Source organism: Vanellus vanellus (assembly GCF_965231255.1).
Source record: "Vanellus vanellus genome assembly, chromosome: 1".
NCBI lineage: Eukaryota > Metazoa > Chordata > Aves > Charadriiformes > Charadriidae > Vanellus > Vanellus vanellus.
Genome location: NC_138905.1, coordinates 177,260,664 through 177,283,105, shown reverse-complemented (window position 1 = coordinate 177,283,105; position 22,442 = coordinate 177,260,664). Strand labels below are relative to the sequence as shown.

The 22,442-nt window shown below is 43.3% G+C and overlaps 1 protein-coding gene across 1 annotated transcript; it reads left to right on the top strand.

Annotated features, from left to right (window-relative positions):
• Positions 1-1,765: 1,765 nt before the first annotated feature.
• KLF5 (KLF transcription factor 5) lies at positions 1,766-20,545 on the top strand. Its single transcript, XM_082490785.1, has 4 exons — positions 1,766-2,203; positions 4,309-5,179; positions 6,283-6,342; positions 18,633-20,545. Exons 1-4 carry the CDS (start codon positions 1,958-1,960, stop codon positions 18,809-18,811), a joined length of 1,356 nt encoding a protein of 451 aa, XP_082346911.1. The 5' UTR covers positions 1,766-1,957; the 3' UTR covers positions 18,812-20,545.
• The last annotated feature ends 1,897 nt before the right edge of the window (positions 20,546-22,442 follow it).

Genomic DNA, 22,442 nt, shown 5'->3' with positions numbered 1-22,442 from the left:
TCTACATCAGATGCTGCCGAGCCCTATAGGAGAATTACAGACGAATTAAGCTCCAGACAGCACAGAGCAGTATTACTAGTTTTGCATTTTTAAAGCTAATACAGAGCAGTTTAGTATAAACTTGTCATTTCAGAGGGTAAGAAACGTAGTTCGAATCCTAACTGGGTTGAAACAGGGTACATGAGGGGCATTCAAAAAACACAGGTTGAAGCCTAAGCCTAAACTAGGGTTACGTGAAGGGCACTCACACAAAAACAAAGCATGATTTTAAAATCTGTTTGTTAAAACACCTAGGCTAGAATGGGGAAAGAAATGGCAGCAATGAGTCTTCGGGAAAGGACACTGCAGTCACATATTGTATGAACGCGAATACATGTTCGTGTTGGATGGAAATTAGACGGCATGACTTTAAATGCTATGCTGACGGGAGCAGCCGCATCTACATTAGTAATAAGAAGCACCAAGCGGCTACATATTGCTAAAGAGACGGTTTGTGTCAAGAAATGTTATGCTGAACTCTTTCCTGGTTCTGTAATTAGCTTTCTGCGTTCAGTCTCTGAGACATCGTACTCGCTGTCAACTGGAAAGCAAAGGGGAGAAGTGCCAAGTTTGCCAGAAAAACACTTTTTTACGCTTAAAAAAAAAAACAACAACCAAACAACAACAAAAAAAAGAGCCTTGTCTGTAAATGATAGGGGATAAATGTGGGGAGAGGGAGGTCACCAACATTTCCGTGGGTTCCCAGGCTCTCTCCCTGCAAACCCAGAGCGCAGGGCTGGCAGGGCCAGGAGAAAGGTGGAAAGTTTGGGTTTTTTCCAAGGCTCCACTACGGTGTGGTACTTTTCCCGTCCCACATAGAGGCCTTTGGTGTTGCGCAGGAGGACAGCGGCCCTCCTTTTCCTCCTCCTTCAGGGAAACGTGCATGAGCTTAGCTCACCGTCCTGTCTACGGGGGAAATATGCTTTGCATGGAAACCACACCTCAAAACAAGTAAATAGAAACTTGCCTCATCTGAAGCTGGGGGGGGAGGAAAAAAGGAAAAAAAAAAAAGAGAAGAGAGAATCGTCGCTATCTCTTTTCCTCTCCCCTTCTTCCTTCTCCTCTGAGCTATTTCTGCACCAGCATTTTCACAGCCCACGGTGGAGATGTACATCGCAGCGCTGAAACGCAGCAGCGGCAGGTTTCGAGGATGAGCTGCCTTCGGGACAAAAAATCATAAATTTGAAGGACGGCCTTTAAAACCCCTTTTGAAGATGAAAGGCGGCGGTGGTGGGGGGAGACGGTTATTCCGCAACGCTTTACATTCGCAACGCTTCTTTAAAACACTATAAATAACGCTACAGGGGCAGAGGGGCCCAGGGCCGACGGCCGCACTTGTTGAACACCACCACCCCCACCTTCCACCTCCCGCCAGCACCTCACAGGGAAGGCGGGACGGCGGCCGCCCCACCGCCGGGCACCTCTGCCGCCCCGTTACCGCCCCTCACGGGGACCGGGGAAGAGAGGGGGGCCGAGGGGGGCCGGGAGGGGGCGGGACCCGTCCACCGCCGCTCTCCCCTAGTCCGGGCACGGCTCGGCAGGGCAGGACCGGGGAGGAGGCGTCCGCGCTCCCCCGTAGGCCGGGCAGCCGTCAGGGCCGGCCCCCTTCGCCGGGCTGGGTGGGGTGTAAGGCGGGAGGGGAGGTGGGGGTAGGGCCGCCCGGGGGGTGGAGTAGGGTGAAATAGGGGCGGGCGTGTGTCACCGGGTAGATACCCGCGGCCAGGTACAGGCGGAGGCACTGACGACACGGCAGTGGGTGCGCTCTCGGGTTTGGGGCTCCCGGGGAGTTGAGCGCACGAGTCAACCGCCGCCCGCGGGGCCGAGTTTCCCCCACCCCACACCCCCCCGCCGCTTTGCGCCGGGGCGGGCGAGCCCCGTTCAGCGCCGCCGCACCCCACCCGCCAGCCTGCCTTGCCTCATGGCCACCAGGGTGCTGACCATGAGCGCCCGCCTGGGTCCCGTGCCGCAGCCCGAGGAGCCGGTGTTCGCCCAGCTCAAGCCCGTGCTGGGGGCCAGGGAGGCTGCGATCTTCCCTGCGGAGGACCTGAAGCAGCAGCAGCCACCGCCGCCTCAGCAGCAGCAGCCGCCGCAGCAGCAGCACCCCGGGGGGGGCGGCGGCGGGGGCGGCGGCGGCGCGACCCTGCCGGCGGAGGAGATGGTACAGGTAAGGCGGCAGCCAACCTCCCCCCCTCCCCCCCCCCCACAACCCCTCTTCTTCTCACAGCCCTACCGGCCATCGCCCCTCTCCCGCGGCGGGAAGCGGCCGCTGAGGAGCGGGCGGGACTGGGTGGGGCCGAGCTGTGGGGCGCGGGCGGCGGACCCCGAGGTGCGTGTGTGTGTGTGGTGTGTGTGTGAGAGAGACAGAGAGAGAGAGGGGAACGGCCGCCATCTCAGTCCGCCCGTGCGGAGAGCCGCGGAGCGGGCAGGGGCGCTCGGGGCTCCCGCCGTCCCGCCGGCGGAGCGCGGTGAGGCGGCCCGGGGCGCGGCTGAAGCGGCCGGGGCTGAGGCGAGGCGCGGGCTGCGGCGGCGGCTGACGGGCCATCCCGGGGCGGGCATGAAGGGGAAGGGGAGAAGGGGGGGGGAAGCAGGGGTGCCGCCGCGGGTGTGTTGAAAGCTACAGCTGCTGCCTTTGCACTTGCCCGGCGGCAGAATTAGAGCGGCCGCCTGTCCTCTTCGCCCACGCAGGGAGTCATGTTCGGCGGGGGGGGGCGGGCGGGAGCGAAGACGGGGAACGGGACGGCGACAGGACACGACGCACCGGGCCGGGAGGGGGGGGGGGGGGGGGGGAGGCGGACGGGACGGGACGACACGGACTTTCCCGGGACTTTCTGCCGGTCCCAGGAGGCTGTTTGGGAGCGGATCCACACGCAAACAGCTGGAGGAGGGAAAAACGGGAGGCGGCGGCCGCCCGCAGCCGCGCTTCAGCCCGCGGACGGTGTCCGCTCCTGAGGCGGTTCCCGCCGCACCGTGAGGCCGCGGCGGATCACCTCTGGGCCGGAGCTGCTCGCTACCACCACCCCTCCGCCTCCCCCCAGCCCCCGGGGTCGGTGGTGGGACGGCGACGGTGCCGGGGAGCCGCCGGTGGCGGGCAGGGGTCGGTCGGGCTCTGCGTCCCGGTGGTGCCTTTCCCCCGCCGGTAAATAACTGCCGCCTTCAAAGTGAGCTGCCCCTCGGCTGGTAAACAAGAGCCGGGAAAAAGTAGCCTGGCATGTCGGGGCAGATCCAGATCAAAGGGACGGGGAGGCGGCTCTGTTTGTTTGTGGTGTTTACCGGGGGTCTTTGAAGAAAGGTCTTAAAATCCACATTTCGGGCAGGGTTGCTGTTTGTCAGCCGCTTTCTCTTGCGGGGCGCTAAACGGGTCTGGAATGAGCGCAGTCTTGACAGGGCAGGGGGGAATGTAGCATTTGCCCACTGGAGAGTTCGTGATAAATGTTTTGCCGATGACTGTACCAGTAATGTATCGGGCTGCAGCCTCCCACGGATTCCCTCGCACCACTACGCTAAGAGCATGATTTCCCAGTAATTAAAGAGCTCTCCGAGGACCAAGGCATGGATAGGGACATGTTTATCACGCTATTAGCCAATTATACACTGTATAGATTATTATTTTATTTTTTTTAAGTGTAGTCCCGGAGACACTTTACACAAAGGGTAATCTGATGCGGTCAAGCCGTCTTCTTTTTATTTGGTATTATTTATAACTTTACACTTCAGTGTTGTATTTCTAACCTTTCTTATAAGGATGAAAAATCCTCGAAATATAGAAAATATACATATATATATAAACATTATTTGAAGTATTCAAATAGCCAACTGAGGATGTGGCTTTTAAAGTTAGCATTTCAAAGAGAAGCGGGTGAAACAGATAGGCAGTCACCCTGCTCAAGCAGTGAATTCCAGAGCAGGAGATCTGCAGATTAGGCACAGCGCCTGTCATTTCTGCGCCTTGCACTGTCTTGTAGGCATAAAAGATGAAAAGTTTGTTGTACGCTGAAACATCATATCGATCTTAATGCTTGCTCTGCATGAACAACTTGTGCCATGGCTTTATCTCCTTGTCCTTGATGATGTTGATTAGTTCACTGATTGTAAAAGACAGGTTTTCATTAGTGTGAATGTTTATAACTTCCTCTGTAGGTAGCTTGCAGCTGGCTGAACAGTATTGCCTTTTATTTGCAAAGCATCACGCGACTTGCATGCCATCATCTTTCTTAGTTGGTAACAAATCGTGTGGATTATGGTCTGTTTTGTTTTTTTTTTTTTTTGCAGACGAGATGTGAAATGGAGAAATACCTGGCACCTCAGCTCCCACCTGTTCCCGTCATCCCTGAACATAAGAAGTACAGAAGAGACAGTGCCTCGGTCGTAGACCAGTTTTTCACTGACAGCGAAGGGTTGCCTTACAGCATCAACATGAACGTCTTCCTCCCCGACATTAGCCACCTGAGAACTGGCCTGTACAAATCTCAGCGACCCTGTGTAACCCACATCAAGACAGAGCCGGTCACCATCTTCAGTCACCAGAGCGAAACTACTGCCCCTGCCCCTGCCCCCACTCAGGCCCTCCCCGAATTTACCAGCATCTTCAGCTCCCACCAAACTCCCGATGTGAACAACATTTTCATCAAGCAGGAGCTTCCTACTCCAGATGTTCATCTTTCCGTCACACCCCAGCAAGGCCAGTTATATCAGCTCTTGAGCTCACCGGATTTAGATATGCCCAACACTACTACTCAGGCAGCCGTGATGGACTCCCTTAACAATGTCTCCATGCCATCAGCCATGGCGGGCCTTAACACGCTCTCCTCGGCTGTTCCACAGACTGCAATGAAACAGTTCCAGGGCATTCCCCCCTGCACCTACTCCATGCCAAACCAGTTTCTGCAGCAGCAGGCCACTTACTTCCCTCCTTCACCCCCAAGCTCAGAGCCTGGAAGTCCAGATAGACAAGCAGAGATGCTACAGAATTTAACTCCTCCTCCGTCGTACGCTGCAACTATAGCTTCCAAGCTGGCAATTCACAATCCAAATTTACCAGCAACTCTGCCCATAACCCCCCAGAACATCCAACCAGTCAGATACAACAGGAGAAGTAACCCAGACTTAGAGAAAAGACGTATCCACTACTGTGACTATCCCGGTAAGCGATCTGTGCCAGAAAATCCCAACTCTTGCAATAGAAAAGGTGTGAATAATTGTGGATGAGGTATAAGTGGTTTTCTTTAGCTGTATTCTACACCTAGGGAGAACCAAATAATTTCTTGTTAAAGAAGAATTTATCTTCTTTATTGTCTTATTTTGTGTGGCACGCTTTCACATTCTTTAAATAACATACACCCTTTTCTTCAGTCATTTGTAATTCTCTTAAACGCCTAAGCTCATTTTACTGTTTTACAAAACTTGTACCCCATAGAGGGGAAAAAAAAAAAAAAAAAAAAAAAATGATAGCCTTCTCTAATGTAAGTCAGTGGGACGGTGCAGTCCTGCTCCACTTCTCCAATACCTGTGATGGAGCAGAGGCTCAGCTTGAATCCACTGTTGCTGAAAGAACCATTTCAGTTCTGGGTAGCCAAGGCCACAGCCATATCTTCCCTGTTACAAACAGGGGGTTCAGCTGCCTGCCTAAATCTATTAAAACTATCTCTGAAAACTGTCCACGGATGGATTCCCTTCCAGCCTCTCCTTCTCCTACGCTGAAGGCGAAGAGGGACCTGACTTTAAACTGTGCCTCCACATAGTACGTGATCACAGACACAAGACGCTCACACCCATCCAAGCGCAGAGAGAAATTGCTGCTTGTGGTTGATCTCCCCCTTTACCAACATCACTCTCAGTGGTGTATCACCCGTTTGGTGTGCCGTGTGATAAACGCTCAGTGGAAGAATTATGCTGAGCCCTGGGTAACAATGACACGGAGTCTGGCTTGTTCAAATCCTCTAGGAAATTTTTAAAAAATAAAGTCCCCCTCTTGAGTTGTTAACTTATGTAGCAGCTGTTACTGTACATAGATTCTAGCAGCCATTGGTCTATACTATATTACGAGGTAGTAAGTCTACCAGAAATGTAAACATTTTTTCTTTTCTGTGTAAAGCAACATATCCCTAGGAGCTTTCTATATCAAATTTTACTAAATGGTTTGAGATAGTACCTCAGCACTGAGTGAGGGAGTTTAAACATAATGTGGAGCGTTCCTTTTCTCCCTGCTGAAATGCCTCTCTGCTTTTCTGTTTTGTTTTGTTTTAGGCTGCACGAAAGTTTATACAAAGTCTTCTCACTTAAAAGCACACCTGAGAACTCACACGGGTATGTACTCACTCTCTCACCGTCTCTTGTTCATTCACGGCTTATACATTTTCTGAGAAAGCAAGCATGTTCGATCTGCCATCTTCACCCTGTTTTCTGTATAGTGGTGTGGAGTCAGGCTGGCAGTTCAGTTAAGAAAAATTTAAGGTTTCGTCAATGAGCTTCAATTGCTTTAATTCTCAATGCAGTTTTATTAAACTTTTTATAATACAGATCTCAAAATAGCTAAGAATAAAACAGATGGAAACTTTCCTTTTCAATCTAAAATGTCATAAGCACTAAAGAAAGAAGGGATTTTTTTCCCCTTCAATAATGAATTAAGCATAGTAAACATTGTAGTTTTCAAGATTTATCTAAATAGATAGAATTTTCTGGTTTGGGCTTTCTCTTTGACCTGTTAGAATTACTTAATCTTAGAATTTTTCAGAAATGCTGTGAAAACTCCCCAGGATACCTCCATTTGCTTCGTCCTTAGCATTGTGTGCTTCTTTTGTTTTTTTAAGACAAATGGTTCTATATATTTGTTTTCTAAAAAGAGGACACAATTTCAAGTTCTCGTCAGTGAAAGACATTAAAATGGAGGAAATGAAAAGTGTCAGTGCGTCACACTTGTTTTTTGTACCTCGATCAAATTCTGCCTGCAGCTACAGAGGCAGTCCCTGTTCATGGGACTGTGTGAAGCAGAGACAGAGCTGGGGACAGCGTTGCTTTTGCGTGGGTGCAGGAGCCACGCGTGCAGAGGACAGCGTTTGGGAGGTGGAACCACATCGGTGCTCTTTGTGAGTCCACCTGCTGAGACAAGGGGAAGGAAGAGAGGGAGATAGGAAGGAAAAAGTAGCTCACTCACAGTGCACCTGAAACTATTTAAGACAGTTCTTTGGTGGGATCTTAGTACAGAACTGGTTGTGCTAAATCAGTGAAGAGCACATGGCTGATTTTGTAAAGAAATCAAACGAGAAGGCTGTGACTCCTGTTTTTAAAACCGAGTATGAACCCCTTTTATGCGTGGACCTCCACTCAGAGCAAAACACGAGTCACAGTTCAAGCAACTTGCTTATTGAAGCAGGCTGTCAGCGTTACGGCTGTGCTGTTCTAGTAACGGGGTTTCACCTAAGTTTAAACCAAAAAGTCAAAACAGAACTTAGCATGAGCTATGATCTAACAAAATGTTTCACTATCTCTATGGAAACAAGGCTGCCTGTTCAGCAGCTATTTTGAATGGATTGTTGGATTATCGTAAATAAATTGAGTATCTGTAGACTAAATGTTACTATGGAAATTTTGTTTTGATAAATGAAAGTGTTATCTGTGTTTCAGTCACGGTAAAAAATTAAAAGCAACTGTACAAAGATTATTGCCTTGCAGTAGTAATAGACTAAACAAGAACACTTTAAAAAATATTTTGATGCATATAATCACTCATTAACAGTAAGCTTAGTAAGAAAGGAATATTTTCATGAGGCTATAAACCTGAATAATATCAGAGAGTATAATCCCATTGCTCTTTAATAAATAATCTGTAAATTTAAAAGCATGCAATTTCCACTTACGCACTTTAGCCAGCAACTAAATACCAGTTTTAAGTATCTCGCTTGCTATTATACGATAACTAGGAAAAGAGATAAAAGCGAAGCTTTAGTCTAAAAATGAACATCACATACTCAGCATTTGAAACATACGCTTTTCTGGTTTTAAATTAATTTATATCTTTTTTGTATCTTGAATAGTAATAACTTTAGCGTTTATAAAGTTAATACTTGTGTGCATCGAAAAACATACCACATTGCTAATACATATCGCTTAAGGTCACTAATGTTTATTGTTGCCTTCACTTTTTTTACCTATAGATATTTGACCTTAGAAATGTGGATAAATGTGCAAAGGTCAGAGGAGTTGATGTATTCATGGAAACAAGAATGCTGTTTTAGATAAAAATCTAGTGAACTTAAGCAGGTCTGTAATACAAAGGGTCTTCTGGGGAAGTGAATGAAGGGATAAACTGTAAAAGAGTGCATTACATGCAAGAATGTGAGTCCGTATCCTGTTACCTGCATTATTTCAGAGTTTGCATTAGTTTAACTCTCTTGAATATTCACTTAATACTTGAAGATTTCCAGCACCGATTCTGATCTCTGCCTTAACACATGGTTGAAATGCATGTTACGAGCAAGACCTCTGACTTACCCAGTACCGTAAATCGATTAAATAAATGTTAAAGTAAATGGGTGCAAACTCGGGGAAACCTGTGAAGTTGCTCAGCTTCCCCAGGAGTGCAGGGGAATCTTGCTACTGATCCCCAAGGAGAAGGGCTCCATGCTGAGGGCTAAATTTGGGTGTGTGCCTCTGTGCATCCCCCAGAACTATGAATTCATACAGCACTATTAAGCTTTGTGGGTTTTATTTTTTATTTTTTTTTATATAAAAAAAAGGACTTTTGTGAAGCTTTTACCTTCGAAGTCTAAAGCAAGTGTCACGTAATCCATTTTAATAAAGTTGTGTGTGATATTCTTTCAAATCCCTTCAGGGATAGCAGACCTGTTTATCTGGCTAAACCCGTTCTTTAGTAATCATGGACCACTAGAGTTGTTTTCTCCTTATTCTTAGTTTCTTAACAATACCTTTTAAAATTGGCTGGAGTCTCTCTCTCATCCCAACCAGTCCCCACCCTTCTCAGCAATCTGTCATTTTAAAATAAAAGAGCCTGCAGCAAAGTTTGTCTGCCATTAAAAGTCAAGACAGACCTCATGGTTTTCCTTTTGTATTGGAAAATCTCAGCCTTTTCACAGTATTTATTTAGCAGCCTTTCTCTTCTGAAAGGCTTTCACTGGGTTTAGTAGACGTTCTTTGAGAACAAACCTAAGGGAAATGTTATTTTTCATAGGTGGAATGTAAGCTGCGGTCTTTTTTCCAATTCAGATATGAACACACTGTCAGGCTTTATAAATTACATTTAAATAAAACTATAGGAAATGGGCAAGAGGAAAATCCCTTACATTTTTCTTCTTAGGTCTTCCCAAGGTGTTTACCTTACACCACGTCAGGTGGTATAAGCTGTGTAGTTATTTTGATGTAATATAATTACACTGGACTTTTGCTGTTGATTAGGGAGCCAGTATTCATGTACAGAGCTAAGCAGGATTAATGTATTTGTACTGGTTGCTGAGGCACGCACACGTTTTTCTTTCTCTAGGTAATGCTTTAGCGTTTGTCAATTATGAAGTAAATTTTAGTTATTGGTAAACTAATGTCCTGGTTTGAGGTAGAACAGAACCAATAACCCCAAAAGGGAACAAAGATTCAAATGTTGCGAAGATACAGGATGGTTTGTATCTATCCCTGTGGAGTTCTGGAGCAGCTGTCTGGAACATTTTAATACCTTAAAACACTTGAGTATGGTATCTTAACTTGATATTAGTTGTTCCTGAAACAGGTAAAATGGTATTCAGTATGTTAACGTACCCGTTGGAACAACTCTCAAAACAGATAGGATTTTTTGACCTTTTGAAGCAGGGGTTTGCTTTTAAAATAATTTTACCTGTTAGTCATGGAACAAGTTTCGTTTCATAACCGGCATTGTGCAACTATGGTGTATAATGGGGGAGGGGGTCATGCATTTATTGCAGGCTGTCCAGCAGTAAAACCACCTTAAGGCTCTGGCATAACAGCTATTAAGTCCAACTTGAAAAACGTGCCAAATGTCAGTGAAAAGCAGTTGCTTGTGTGTTGTAGATAAACCTTATTTGTTTCCTTTTCTGGCATCCGAGTATTTACATATATATCAAATAATCCTTTAGAAACAGAGGTCCTATAACTTATCCTGTTAGATTTCTTTATATGTTAAAGATTTGGACTGTGGAAGTTGAGCCTTTGATGTGCAGGCACCTGGAATACCCTACCTGTACCCTACCTGTAATGCCACAGAAGAGCTGCTGGCTCCAGGGTGGTGTTTTTTTTTATTATTATTTCTGTGAACAGCTGCACACTTCAGAATTGTGTATGGTTTTAAGGGGAAAATCTGTCATTGTTTTGAACACATCAAGGCACGCACATTGAGGACATTTTCCAGCTGCATGTTAGTTTTCCGTGTACAGAGTCTTTGTACAGGCATGTTCTCTGGTCACATGGTGGGCTTGCCATTAATAGTTTCTAGCTTTAACTGCAGAACTATTTCATCTCTATCTATAGATCTAGTTTGTATTTGGTGATGGGAAGTGGAAGCCGAGATAACTCAAGAGAAATGGCATTTCTCTAAATGAGATGCACTCAAAATACTTCCACCGTCCCTAGTTATTTCAAATGTTTATGTAGGCATGGGACAGCTGCTGACTTGTGCGGTTCCTCAAGGTGTTAAACGTTTTATTTTATTTTAGATCTCTGCCTCAATAGGTCTAGAATTAGGCTCTGATGGTACATCAGAATTAGAACCAGTTGTGTGCAATAGTCTTCAGCAGTCCGTAGGACTTTGCTCTCTGAGTTTACCATAGCTGTATATGGATGCTTGTTAAAGGTGGTACTATATAGAATTACCCGGGAGTTCAGGATGCTCATTGTTCAGCAGGGAAGACAAATGGTAGCTGGACTTCTGCTGGAAATAAAAGCATCTTGCAGAAACACGTATTGACACTAATCATGCTGAGACTTAGGTGAGGGGTTTCCTCATGGTGTACGAGTGGGGAATGGAAGCCCCAAAAGACTCTGCCTTGCTCATGGTTGCAGCCTCCTGGGTATGTAGCAAACCTCATCCTGGAAAAATCTTTGCATCTTGAAAATACCTATTAAGTAATATTTCTGTGCAGATTCTGCTTCTTTAACCTGTTAGATGAGTCAGTTGCACATATTATACTTTAAGGAGGTGTCACTAAATACCGTCATTGATAGAGACAATAAGGAAAAATGGAGGAGAGTTAAATAAAACTGTTGACGAAGTGCATTAAAGTGCAGTGTTGCTAGACACTGCTGGAGAATATGTTGGTATCTTTTATTTATGAATTCTGCTAAATCCATTAGTTGCCTGTGTGAGAAATGGAAGTACATTATTCTCCCATGCAAGCCACAGTTTAAGGGAAAATAATGCATTTTTCTTCAAACACTTTGTGAATGATTGCGGACCTTGGGATTAATTGTTCCAGTTCTGTATCTGTAGTCATAACCTAAATGAAACATGTTTGAATGTGTTGCTCAAAAGAGGGTGAAATCTTAGCAACATAAACCTAAATTTTAATTAAATATTACTGGTCATTCACATCAGTGTCCAGCACACAATTTTTATGAAGCAGGAATTAAATTCCAAGGTGTCAGGTGAGGGGTGCTCCTGTTAGATACTGAAAAGAAAAGCCTAATATTTTCTTTTTAATTAAAAGCCTAGAAAGTCCCTCTAAGCATGAAAGCTTAAAAAACTGTTGTTTCTGTCAATTGCTCCCTGAGAGGATTAAACTTCAGTTCCAGGATATTTGATTCCTGATAAGGAAACTGTTGACCTAAGAGACCGGCTTTAAATATAGTTCATTTTGAGACCGCCCTACATACACTAATATAGTCCCAAGATTCACAGCAATTGCCAGTGATTAAAACTTTCCATTATTTGATTAGACATTCCTTATTGTAATTAATTTCTGAGCTTGACTGGGACGATTGACTCCTGGTTCCAGGGTAGTGTGTTGTTTGTTGTTTGTTAGATGACCTGCACCTCCCATTGGTGAAAGATTAGAAACATTTAAGTAATGTCCTAGTTTAGTCTGAGTATCTTGGTAGCAGCATTCCTGTCCTGTCAGGCTGCATTATTTATATTCAGGGATCTCTAACAACTCTGATTAAGGACATATTAAAACCTTTGATTTTGGCAAGTGTACAGTGCTTCGCTTTGAGTTAAAATAGCTTTAATGTATTGCTTTCAATTTATTTTTTTTTGGTATGTGTGCATACAGTAGATGGAAATCTGGAAGTCTATAGTATGTGTTTAATAAATTCCATTTTAAGAGCACCTCTTATCTGACTGTACAAGAGCCAGTGTTATTGGTGTGAGAGCTAAAGAGCTGTTCTTGCACCACAGGCGTAGATGAGGAAATGTGTTCTTCGGCGCAGGACGTGTAGACAAAGCCATGCACCCCAGATGGCATGGATTTTTTACAAACCTACTTAAAAAAAAAAAAGAAAATTCCTTTCCTCTTTGTTTGCATATCTCCTTGAAGAGAGACCACCTCTGTTAAGACAGAACGTTATGCCAGAAAGAAAATAAACCATTGCACAGGCCAATCGAGATTCCCCAGTAATCCTTGAACTGCGTAAGACAACACTTAGCAAAATAAGAGTTCTTCAAGCACTGGTGGGAGCTCTGAGAAGATAAAGCCTTCTGCGCCTCTGTAGTCAGAAAGTGAATGACGCACAACTCTCTTGACTGTCCTCTTTGCTTACCACTCAGTTATCTTTTTTCCTGTTCATGCTTTTGTTAGAGAGAGATCAAATACTGCTTGATTTTTCAGTGATCAGACTTACAAAGTGCAACAGCTCTCTGTTACAGGATTCCTTAAAATGCTGGTTTCGTTGTGAAGTAGTACTTAATGGTTACCCTCTTGCCATTACTATACTAGGCAGAGGCTTTATCACATTTAAAAATATGCAGCATATGTTATGCATTCGTATTACTGGTGGGCTGGATGTTTAGAGGACTAAATTTTTCGTCACTCACGATATAAGCTGGTTGTACCTTGCATGCTGTCAGCCCTCTGATCCATCTTCATCTTGGACAACCGTGAATTTCAGTGCACTAAAGAGCTTTTAAACACCCATGGGATTTTTTTTATTTTGAAATTTCAGGTTTCTGCTCTTTCTCTAAAAAAGAAACCTACCTGTCTTAAAAAAGGACAAAAACCCATTTCATTTGTTCTTATTTTTTCAAAAAATTTGAGGCTGTAGCATGTCAGGAAACTAAGACAACTGATGTTAAGATGTGAAAAATCTGAAAACAAATGCACCAGAAAACTCTGAGACAACATAAGGCTTTATAATAACCTATTTTAAAATGGGACATAATATAGGTTATGTACATAACTGGTGCAATTATGGTGCAGAAATGTCTGCTTTGCCTACTACCTTTTTATCACACCTAGTTGAATATTTTTTAAGGCCGAACACTTGCCGCTAGAAATAATTCCGTAATAAACACGAGTAATATTAAAATGATGGAAAGAATGGCAGCAGTGGTGGGTGTCTTTGTACTTTTATACCCTTATGAGCTGTTATCAGGTGTTGTCTTTTCAGAGTCTTTGAAAAACACGCTGCTTTTTCTTCTTCAAGGAAGCTCCAAACTCACCGTTCTGACAGAAATTTCTGATAGGAAATAAGAGAAGTTGCAGGTGTTGGCTGGTGTAATACCTGTATTTGGATTTCTGCATACCAATAGAGTTACCTAACTTTAGGTTTGAAAATCTGGCCCTCGCTGTTTGCAGCTTTATATTTAAAGAAAGCCATCCTCGCAGTGAATTGCAGAAATAAAGTCACACAACTCTGGTGAAATAAGGAAGCTGATTTTCTTGTTAATGGGGAAATTCATCACTAATGGAGGTTTTCAGCGACTGTTTCTTTCCAAACAGAATTTGAAACAGAAACATTTTCTTGAACAGAGGCTGCATGTTGAAGATAGAGGGTGTCTTCAAAATGACTGTCACCTCCCTACTGGTGGCACTGTACCTTACCCAAATGAGCATGGCCATGACCGACACTGCCAGTAGCTAGAATTAATGTTCATCTGTTGAAGAGGCTGGTTAGGTTAGTGTGTTATATGTGGATATCCAGACATCTTTTTGACATCCTTGCAATCTTGTAGCATTATAATTTTATTTTTTTTTTTTAACAGACAGATACATTGCAAGCAAAATAGTCTCCCTTCAGGTTAAACTCTCTTATCTCTTGCTAGGTGCTTTCTGCAAAAGAGCTTCCAAACTAAACATTAGGGCTTAAAATTTCTGTGCTCAAATACAAGCCTGTTTCTCATGCTCCACAAATGTATTTTTTTTAAACTGGAGAATGGATACATATTAACAGCTCAGGAACTTAAAAATATATTTTGTGATGTATAAGCCTAGCAAAATATTTTAAATCAGTGATACTGGAAGGAGGTTATGCAGAAATCCAATTAAACTTATGAAATCCCTATCCTGTTGAAGTATAATTTAAAGGAAAGCAGTTCTGTTTCCCAGAAGTGCTATGTATAATATTTCTGGCTTGGGAAGAAAGGGTTGGAGTGTGCTATTTGGCTGGAAATCGGTACCAGCTTCCTCCATGGTGTTTTAGTTGAACAGTGTTGACATTCTAACAAATCCCGTGGAAGCTCCCCTGAAGTGGAGGAGTTAGCTGTTTTCTTGCTTTTACAGTGAAATATCTGTTTGATACCGTGATCGTGTTCCAGTAACCAAGCCGTACTGCCTTCGTATTTGATGACCAGTGGCATTCTTGGTTTAGCACTCTATAGAAGCCCTAAATTGCTGGAGGAAAACCAAATATTTCTGAAACTTTACAGCTACTGTATTTTGCACAATCATTAAAGTAAACAAATCTTACATTACTTTGTAGCCAACGAAAACAGTGGATAAAAGGTTCAGTGTCCCTTGTTGTGTATACCTGCCTTTTTTAAAAATAAATCTTCAACCCCAGATTTCTCAGCGCTTTAAAGTCAGCATAGCAAAGAAGTAGGATCACTTCAGAAAATATGTAATGTGAGGCTCTTTTTCCCCTGCCGCAGGAACTTCAACCAAATTCTTAACTTCTGCTCGATGACAAAAAGCATGTGTATAGGTTGAGAGAGAGAAAATACTACCAGCTAGTTGTTGTTCTGCTTTCTTTAAAGGAGTGAAAATAATCTCCACCTTCTTTTTCTTGCCCCCCTTCCTCCTTGCCCAAAAGGAAAACATTTGAAATTGATTCAGTTCTTAAATAGAACTTTCCAACGGAAACTAGCATTACAAACATAGATATTCAGTATTTTACCCCTAGGATTTATTCAAAATAATCCGGGCCTCTGCATTGGCGCTAAAAATACATTTTCCAGTCCTCACTGTTGGCCAAAGCAGGGGTTAAAAGCAGCGTTCTGGCTTTAATTTCCAGTACATAAAAGTAACACTGTTAAAACAATCTGTGTAAGGCACCGGCTCGTTCCCCTCCGTACATCCCCTGAGCACTGCTCTGTTTAGCTCAGGTCTGCAGAAGGCGGACGGCGAGGAGGAGTGGTGCTGTTCTGCATGGCACTGCCTAACTTTTCCCCTGGGCACCGCTGTTGCCTGGGAGGATTCATGGCTGTGGCAGGTGGTGAAGTGACCGTGACAATCGGGTAAGTTTCAAGATAGTGTCTCTGAGAAGTTGGCTCCCCTGGAGTTTGATAGGGGTCTGGCCATTGCATTCAGCATCGACATGGAAGCTGTGGCACCCAGCAAGGCACAGGGTTCACCGCCTCCCGACTGCTGGTGGTTTGTATGCCAGCAGCCTTTGTATCACCTGCTGATGCTGCTTGCAGGTTAAAAAAAAAAGTTTTAATGGGGGACAGCACTTTTGTTTGGACTCAGACAGGGTCAGGTACCACCTACATGGGACAACTTTAAGACTGCTTTTTCAGTACAGTGTAGTCCAACACTCGGTGAAGTCGCACATACTTCATACAACCTCGATGCCAGGCTCAGAAACTGTGATTTTAATCTCCTGGTCCCCATTCTGGTCTGGATATTCCTATGCTTTTGTTTACTTAGTGGTATTTTCCTGCCCTCTTTAACATTTCTCTCATTCCTCATGTAATTCTGCAAAGTGGATAAGCAACCATTTGGAGTATATGGAGGCCTGACTTATGTATATGCTCTTTCTGGGCAGTTAGGATGGAGGGATCACAAGACTGGGAGTTTAGCATCGATTATAATATGGCAGTTTTAAGTGAAGGCTTTTAAAGAACTTCTGTTTTAACTCAAACCAGTACAAGTTTGAAGCCAATATGGGAGAAAAAGGAGATAGAAAGGAGAATAAGAAAGAAATACACTGGCTTTTAGCGAAGGTGCTTCAAATGCAGTAGTAATGCTTTTGTGCAACCTCCGTGTGTGCACGTGTGTTTTAACACAAAGTGTTCATGGAAAATCTCCCCAGTGCTATGCCTATGGATCAGCAGCACAGTCTTTTACAGACTGAAGTATTAACCCAGTTTAAATACATTAAGGATGATGTATATCGTGCAAAAGATCCCTCACTGAATAGAGACCTTTCCTGTCACTCTGCCGTGAAGACCAAATGTGTTATCTCAACTGGCTTCTCTGATGCTAGAAAAGCTTTACACACTGGCTTTGAATGAAATCTGTATTTTAACCTACAGTATATGTTGCATGGAGAAAAAGAGTCCTATATGATAGCTCATTACAGTCTTCAGTCAACATCAGACAGAGTAAATTCAGCCATGGTAGAAATTTGTAGTGATTGTGTTCTGATTCGCCATCCACCAAATAATTTTGAACTCTGTGAGAGGTGATGCCAGGCTCTAAGATTGTTTTTCTTAAGGGCTGATATGTTTCCACTGTGATTTCGATAAATCCCCATCGCTGTTTATGCAAAGAGGTGGCTGTTTGGTTGGGTGGTTAGTTTTTCGTGTAGAGGTCTGGTTCTGGTTGTGGTGGTGTTGCCAACGTGAAGTCATGTCCCCATTGTGATCAAAGGGCTGGTTCTGCTCTTAGTAGTAGACGGAAAGTTACTGGTTAGTTGATCAGAAGAAGCAGTAGAAACTTCCAGACAAAACCAGTTTCATAATTTCTTCTGAATGATAAATTAGCGTCTCTGAAGTAATGTTTTGGAATTTCTTAAATGGTTTTCTCTGCATATCTGATGCAGAACAAACAGATTGCAGGATACTGGCTTCTGACTTTCTTCTGTGCACTCATGTGATGGTAAAACAGGGAAAAGTAGGAGTCACTCCACCATGCTATAGGATTGAGATTGTGAGGGTAAAGGTCTGAGACCATTAGAGATGGAGAAGATCTGTAAGATGTGTTGGAAAGGACTTTTTGAAAAGCTCAGCCATGGTCTGATTCTGCTCCAGAGGAAGCTACTGCCAACTGCTTTCATAAATTCAGTTTTCTTTCTCTTCTTGCCAAATGGGTCAAATTAATATAAAGAATGTAGATAGCAATCCACTCTCCCAACTGAAAGGTGTGTTTGTGAACCAACATCAAGCAATAGCCTATAAATAGGCAATCTTAGCCACTTTATTTATAAGAAGCTTGCTTGTATGGTGACATCATGTCCATACCAGCTCCCGAGCAGGTGTATGTACACGCGTGAAGTTCTGTTTTCACACAGAAGTCATCTTGGCTTTGTGGCTTCGTATTTCTCCCTTTTCAACAAACACCTGTAAATTATAGGCATGCTTAAAATACCCCGTTTATAGTTCTAAAATGGATGAATGCAAATATTTTAGGTGCTTGGGCGGGTGTATTCAAGACTAGCTGTATACTTCGAAGTGTGTTCGGAGCTACTGTAACACAGCAAGTTTTCAGAGGTGCTGTGCTCCCCCTACATCAGTGGAGACTGATGGAGACGGCAAGCACTTGACACCTCTAAAATATGGTTATTTAATCACCTGATTGTAGACATTTAATTCTGAAAACGGGTGCTTTGATCTTTTAGGTGCTTTCTCCTATATATAGCTAGCCCAAACCAGGATACCGCAAGTTTTTATTGCCCCTGACGTTTTAGAAAATACTATCCCCGTTGTGTTTGTAACACACTGTACTCCTTTCTTCACACATCAGAAGCTCTTGAACAGTTCTGCACACTACAAAGATTCTTTATAGAAATCTTCCTTCCCATTTCAGACCTCTTAAAAAAAGCTCTGTATAACTTAATTTATCCATTTTTAAAAGGTGCAAGTGTAAGCTATAAACTAGGCTGGATTGTCATGTGAGACTGCTTTTTATTCCTACTCCCTCTCATACTGAGATGAGTGTAAGGGAGCATATTTCAGTCTCATGCAGTTTTTTTACCTCTGTATTTCTGTACCATAGCTGTCTCCAGTTTGTATGTTGGAAAGTTCGTTATGCTTACTGAGGTATTAAATCACAGATTCAAGAGCAAAATTTGCTGAAAAAACAAAGGGACTGTTAGTTTGGGGCCTGTTGAGTAGAGCTGTGAATAACTAGGAAATGTCAGCTCCTGTTCTGTCATTTATTTCTTCTTTAAATTGAAGAGCAGTGCCATTCAATGTGATCTTGCATCAATTTTCTCCTGAAGAGTGACAGCTGACAGTCTCATTTCTCTGTGCTCTCTTTCAGGTGAGAAACCATACAAGTGCACATGGGAAGGCTGCGACTGGAGATTCGCTCGCTCGGATGAATTAACACGCCACTACAGGAAGCACACAGGGGCGAAGCCCTTCCAGTGCGCTGTCTGCAATCGGAGCTTCTCCCGCTCCGATCACCTAGCTCTCCACATGAAGAGGCATCAGAACTAAAAGCTGGACTTGTCATTGAGGCGGTTCTGTATCTATGCAATTTCCTATTGACTCTCGACCTACAACTAAAATTAGTTTAATTTTTGAGTATGGGTTATCCATTCAAAAAGAAATCTCAAAAGAAACTGGAAATGTATATTTTGTATATTTATGCAGAAAAAGGGAAGACACTGTATCACAATACCAGAGTGTTTGGTCGTTTGTTTGCTCTCATGATGTATATGGCTTTAGTCAGCAGGTTTCATCTCTTTACAAGTATTATGTCTTGACACATTGCAGCTTTATACATTTTTTTTTCTCTTGCGGTGTTTTGACCAAAGCACTGTCATTATTGTGACAATGTTTAGTAAACAAATTAATGAGAGGCTGCAGATGAATGAACGCAGTGGAAAAGCCATGAATTGTAATCTGTCAGGTTTTTACTGGACATACTTAGTACTTGTGGGGTTTTTTTTAAATGTTAAGTCGTTCTGTGGAGTAAAGTACATACATAGAAAAACTCATAAACAGCCATAGAACAAAATATTTTGTTCTTTATGTTGCATGTTTGCTATGACAAAGATTTTGTAAATATGCAAATCAGCTTTTTAGGTTTAATACAAAAGTTTTCTAAGAATCTTCTGAAAAAAACAGTTGTTTTACATTTGATAACACGGCACATTTACAAAAAAGTTATTTAAATACCTCTTAAAACAGTACCAACTTAGCTTCATTTTTCTTACGAGAAATGAGCTAAGCATTCAGATGTTTTGTACCTGTTAACTCAAACGGCGTGCACTGAATATTCAAAGCAGGATTTTGTTTTCAAATTGCATAAAAGGGCAAAACACGTAGAATGAACTGTAAAGTCAATGTTGGAAGCTTAAATATCGGGGATAGTTATGATGAACACAGAATGTTAAACCTCTTACTGTAAGCTAAACTTAGTATCACTTTAAAAAGAAGGATTTAGGATGCAATTTTCATATACAGACATGTTAAGCTGGTTCAGCACCAGTGTGATCTAGTTTCATGTGGATATTGCATGTAATTTGCTAGAAAGTAAAGGATACAGTAATTTTGTTTAAAATTACAGTGCAGTTTAGTTAATCCACTGTTCAGAGTGACACACGCAGGGGAAAATTTACTGCTGACAAAAGTAGCTGAAACTCCACTGAAGTCAACGAAGTGGTGCCCTTTTATTCTAACAATGACTTTGATCCACCGTGTTCAGCCTTGAAATAGTAGACGAAGGGCCAAAGATGAGGTTAGACCATGTAGGATTTGGCCAGACAACAGGAGGAAACCAAACAAACCTAGTAAGTGTCTGGACTTCACAAGCTGTAATATTAAGCTGTCAACCAAAGGCTAGAATAGACAATCAAAATACCAAAAAGGGGTCTTGCAGGAAACCTAGCTTTGTTAAAACTGTTGTTTGTCTTTATTTATTTTGTGGTATACGATAGACTTTTTTTTTTTAAGACAATTTTACATATACTTGATAAATTATAGTTTTGTTTGTTATAGTTAGAAATGTTGCTCTTAATGTAAATAGTTGACAAACGATGTAAATAATTTTGTAAGGCTTCAAATGTTTATACGTGGAAATACATGCATAAATTGGTTGCTGTTTTGCTTCTTTTGCCTCCCCCCTACCTTATTTTTGTATTGTGGTATTTCCTATGCAAACGATGGAGCAAACAGCTGTATAGTTGTAGAATGTTTTGAGAGAGAATGAAATGGTTTATATATAAAGACTCCTTTTTTTTTTTTTTTTTTTTGCAAAATAAAACAAAGTGCCTAATGTGTGTGTGTGCGTGCGTGTGCTCTCTGTAGCTCCTGACAATGAAAGTTCTGTGTTTTTGCGCTGGAAGCTGGAAATGATAGCAATATTAAGCTAAGAATGTCTGTTCTTCATAGCAGGGATTGTCTCTTTGGAAAGTACCTGGCACTTCTGCATCCTGCCCTGATGAAGGGATAAGGATGGTGCTTTACTGCTATCAGAGCTTTAAAGGAAGTTTATGGTAGCCTGAGAATGGTTGCAAAAGTCCTTCCCCAGTAGCGTGGTTGTAAATTAAAGGCACCTGTTGAGTGCATAGAAGTAGTATACAAATTCTCTCCCACTCTCAAGCTGGGTAAAACTCATTCATGCTCATCTACAGCATTGCCCAAAAGGAGTTTCTCCCCTAAAAGTTCCTTTTATGCCCTGAAAGATGGGTCACGTAGTGGCACGGTGGAGTGACCCCCAAACAGTGTCTCCTTTTCAGTGTCTTTCCCTGGGAAGTATGGTTCAATTGAAAAATTCAAGTGGATGTGCGTGTTCAGATCTGGGAGTTGCATATGTCTTCTCGTCCTTTCCTCTGAGCTTTAAAGTGAAGAGGCATGCTGAGCTTTTAAAAAGAAGTTTATCTTAAAACCAATGAAAGAGTCCATTTAAAGATAATTTACTACCAAATTATAATCATCCATTCAGAATTCTGTTGCTGTCTTGTAAACTCTGGCTCCTAAATCCTTTCTGGGTTTTCTCTGTTCTTTCCTTACAACCTAACTTTGATTTTTCTTTAATTGATTTTTCTCTCTTAATTAGCGTCTCCCACATGTTGGCTAATCCCTCCTTTTAAAAAACACCTAGGATAGCATTAACAGAGTCAATGAAGACCTGGTTAATTACCATGAAAATCTGCTTGCGCCTCATCTGACTCTGCACAACCGCAAACGCGAGAGCGGTGTTTTGGGGAACGGGGCGAGAGAACTCCCAGAAGGGTTGCTGCCCTTTTCTGATCCAGCCGTCAGAAAAACGCCCAGGTTTCTTTGGAGCATTTCTGCTGGGAGGGGAGGCTGGCAATGAATCGGGCAACCATTCCTCTGCTGTCGTGGAGAGCTACTGGGGCTTATTTTGCTGAGCGCGGGGTGAAGTGGGTAACAGCAGCGTCACGGGGCGCTCGGAGCCACCAACCCCCCTATTTAGCTCAGCCTGATGGCTTGGGGTGGGACCGGTGGTGGGTTTGGGAGCTCCTTCTCATCTCTCAGCGTGAATCTTCTCCCATCCTGTGCTTTGTCTCCAGTCCGCTTGCTTCTGCGTTTCCCATGCCTTTTCACAACAAAAGCCTGCTGATTGCGTGGTTTCAGCCTCCAACATTGCCTCATACCTGTTTTAGATGTTTCTGTTGCTCAGCTACCTGGTTGCATAAACCAGCTTAATGGCTTTGTATTAATCTTGGATGAAAGGCCATAATTAGGCCCATCTAACTGCAGCAAATGCAAACAAGAGACATGCACAGCCGATCCGTACACCAGAACACATTACAAAACCAAATGCAGAGGAGCTTTCTTCACTGGCAAGTGCGACGTCCGCAACGCACGGAATTAATACAGTAGTTCAACAGCATGGCTGATCTCCGACCCTGCGAGAAACAGCAGTGTCACCGTAGCCCCGGCTCGACTCGTTTCAAGCAGTCGGTGCAGAGTCCCCCCAAGGTACTGAGGCCTTCAAATTTAACTCTCCAATTATCCTTCAGCACCCGAATTATCATTCCACACCAAGAGGGAAACTCCAGTTGGCCAACTGGCTTTTCTGGTGGCCGCGTGAACACCCGGTCCTCCTCTTGACTGGGTGCCGAGTTCTTTCCTGTGGTTTGCAATGTGAGTTTAT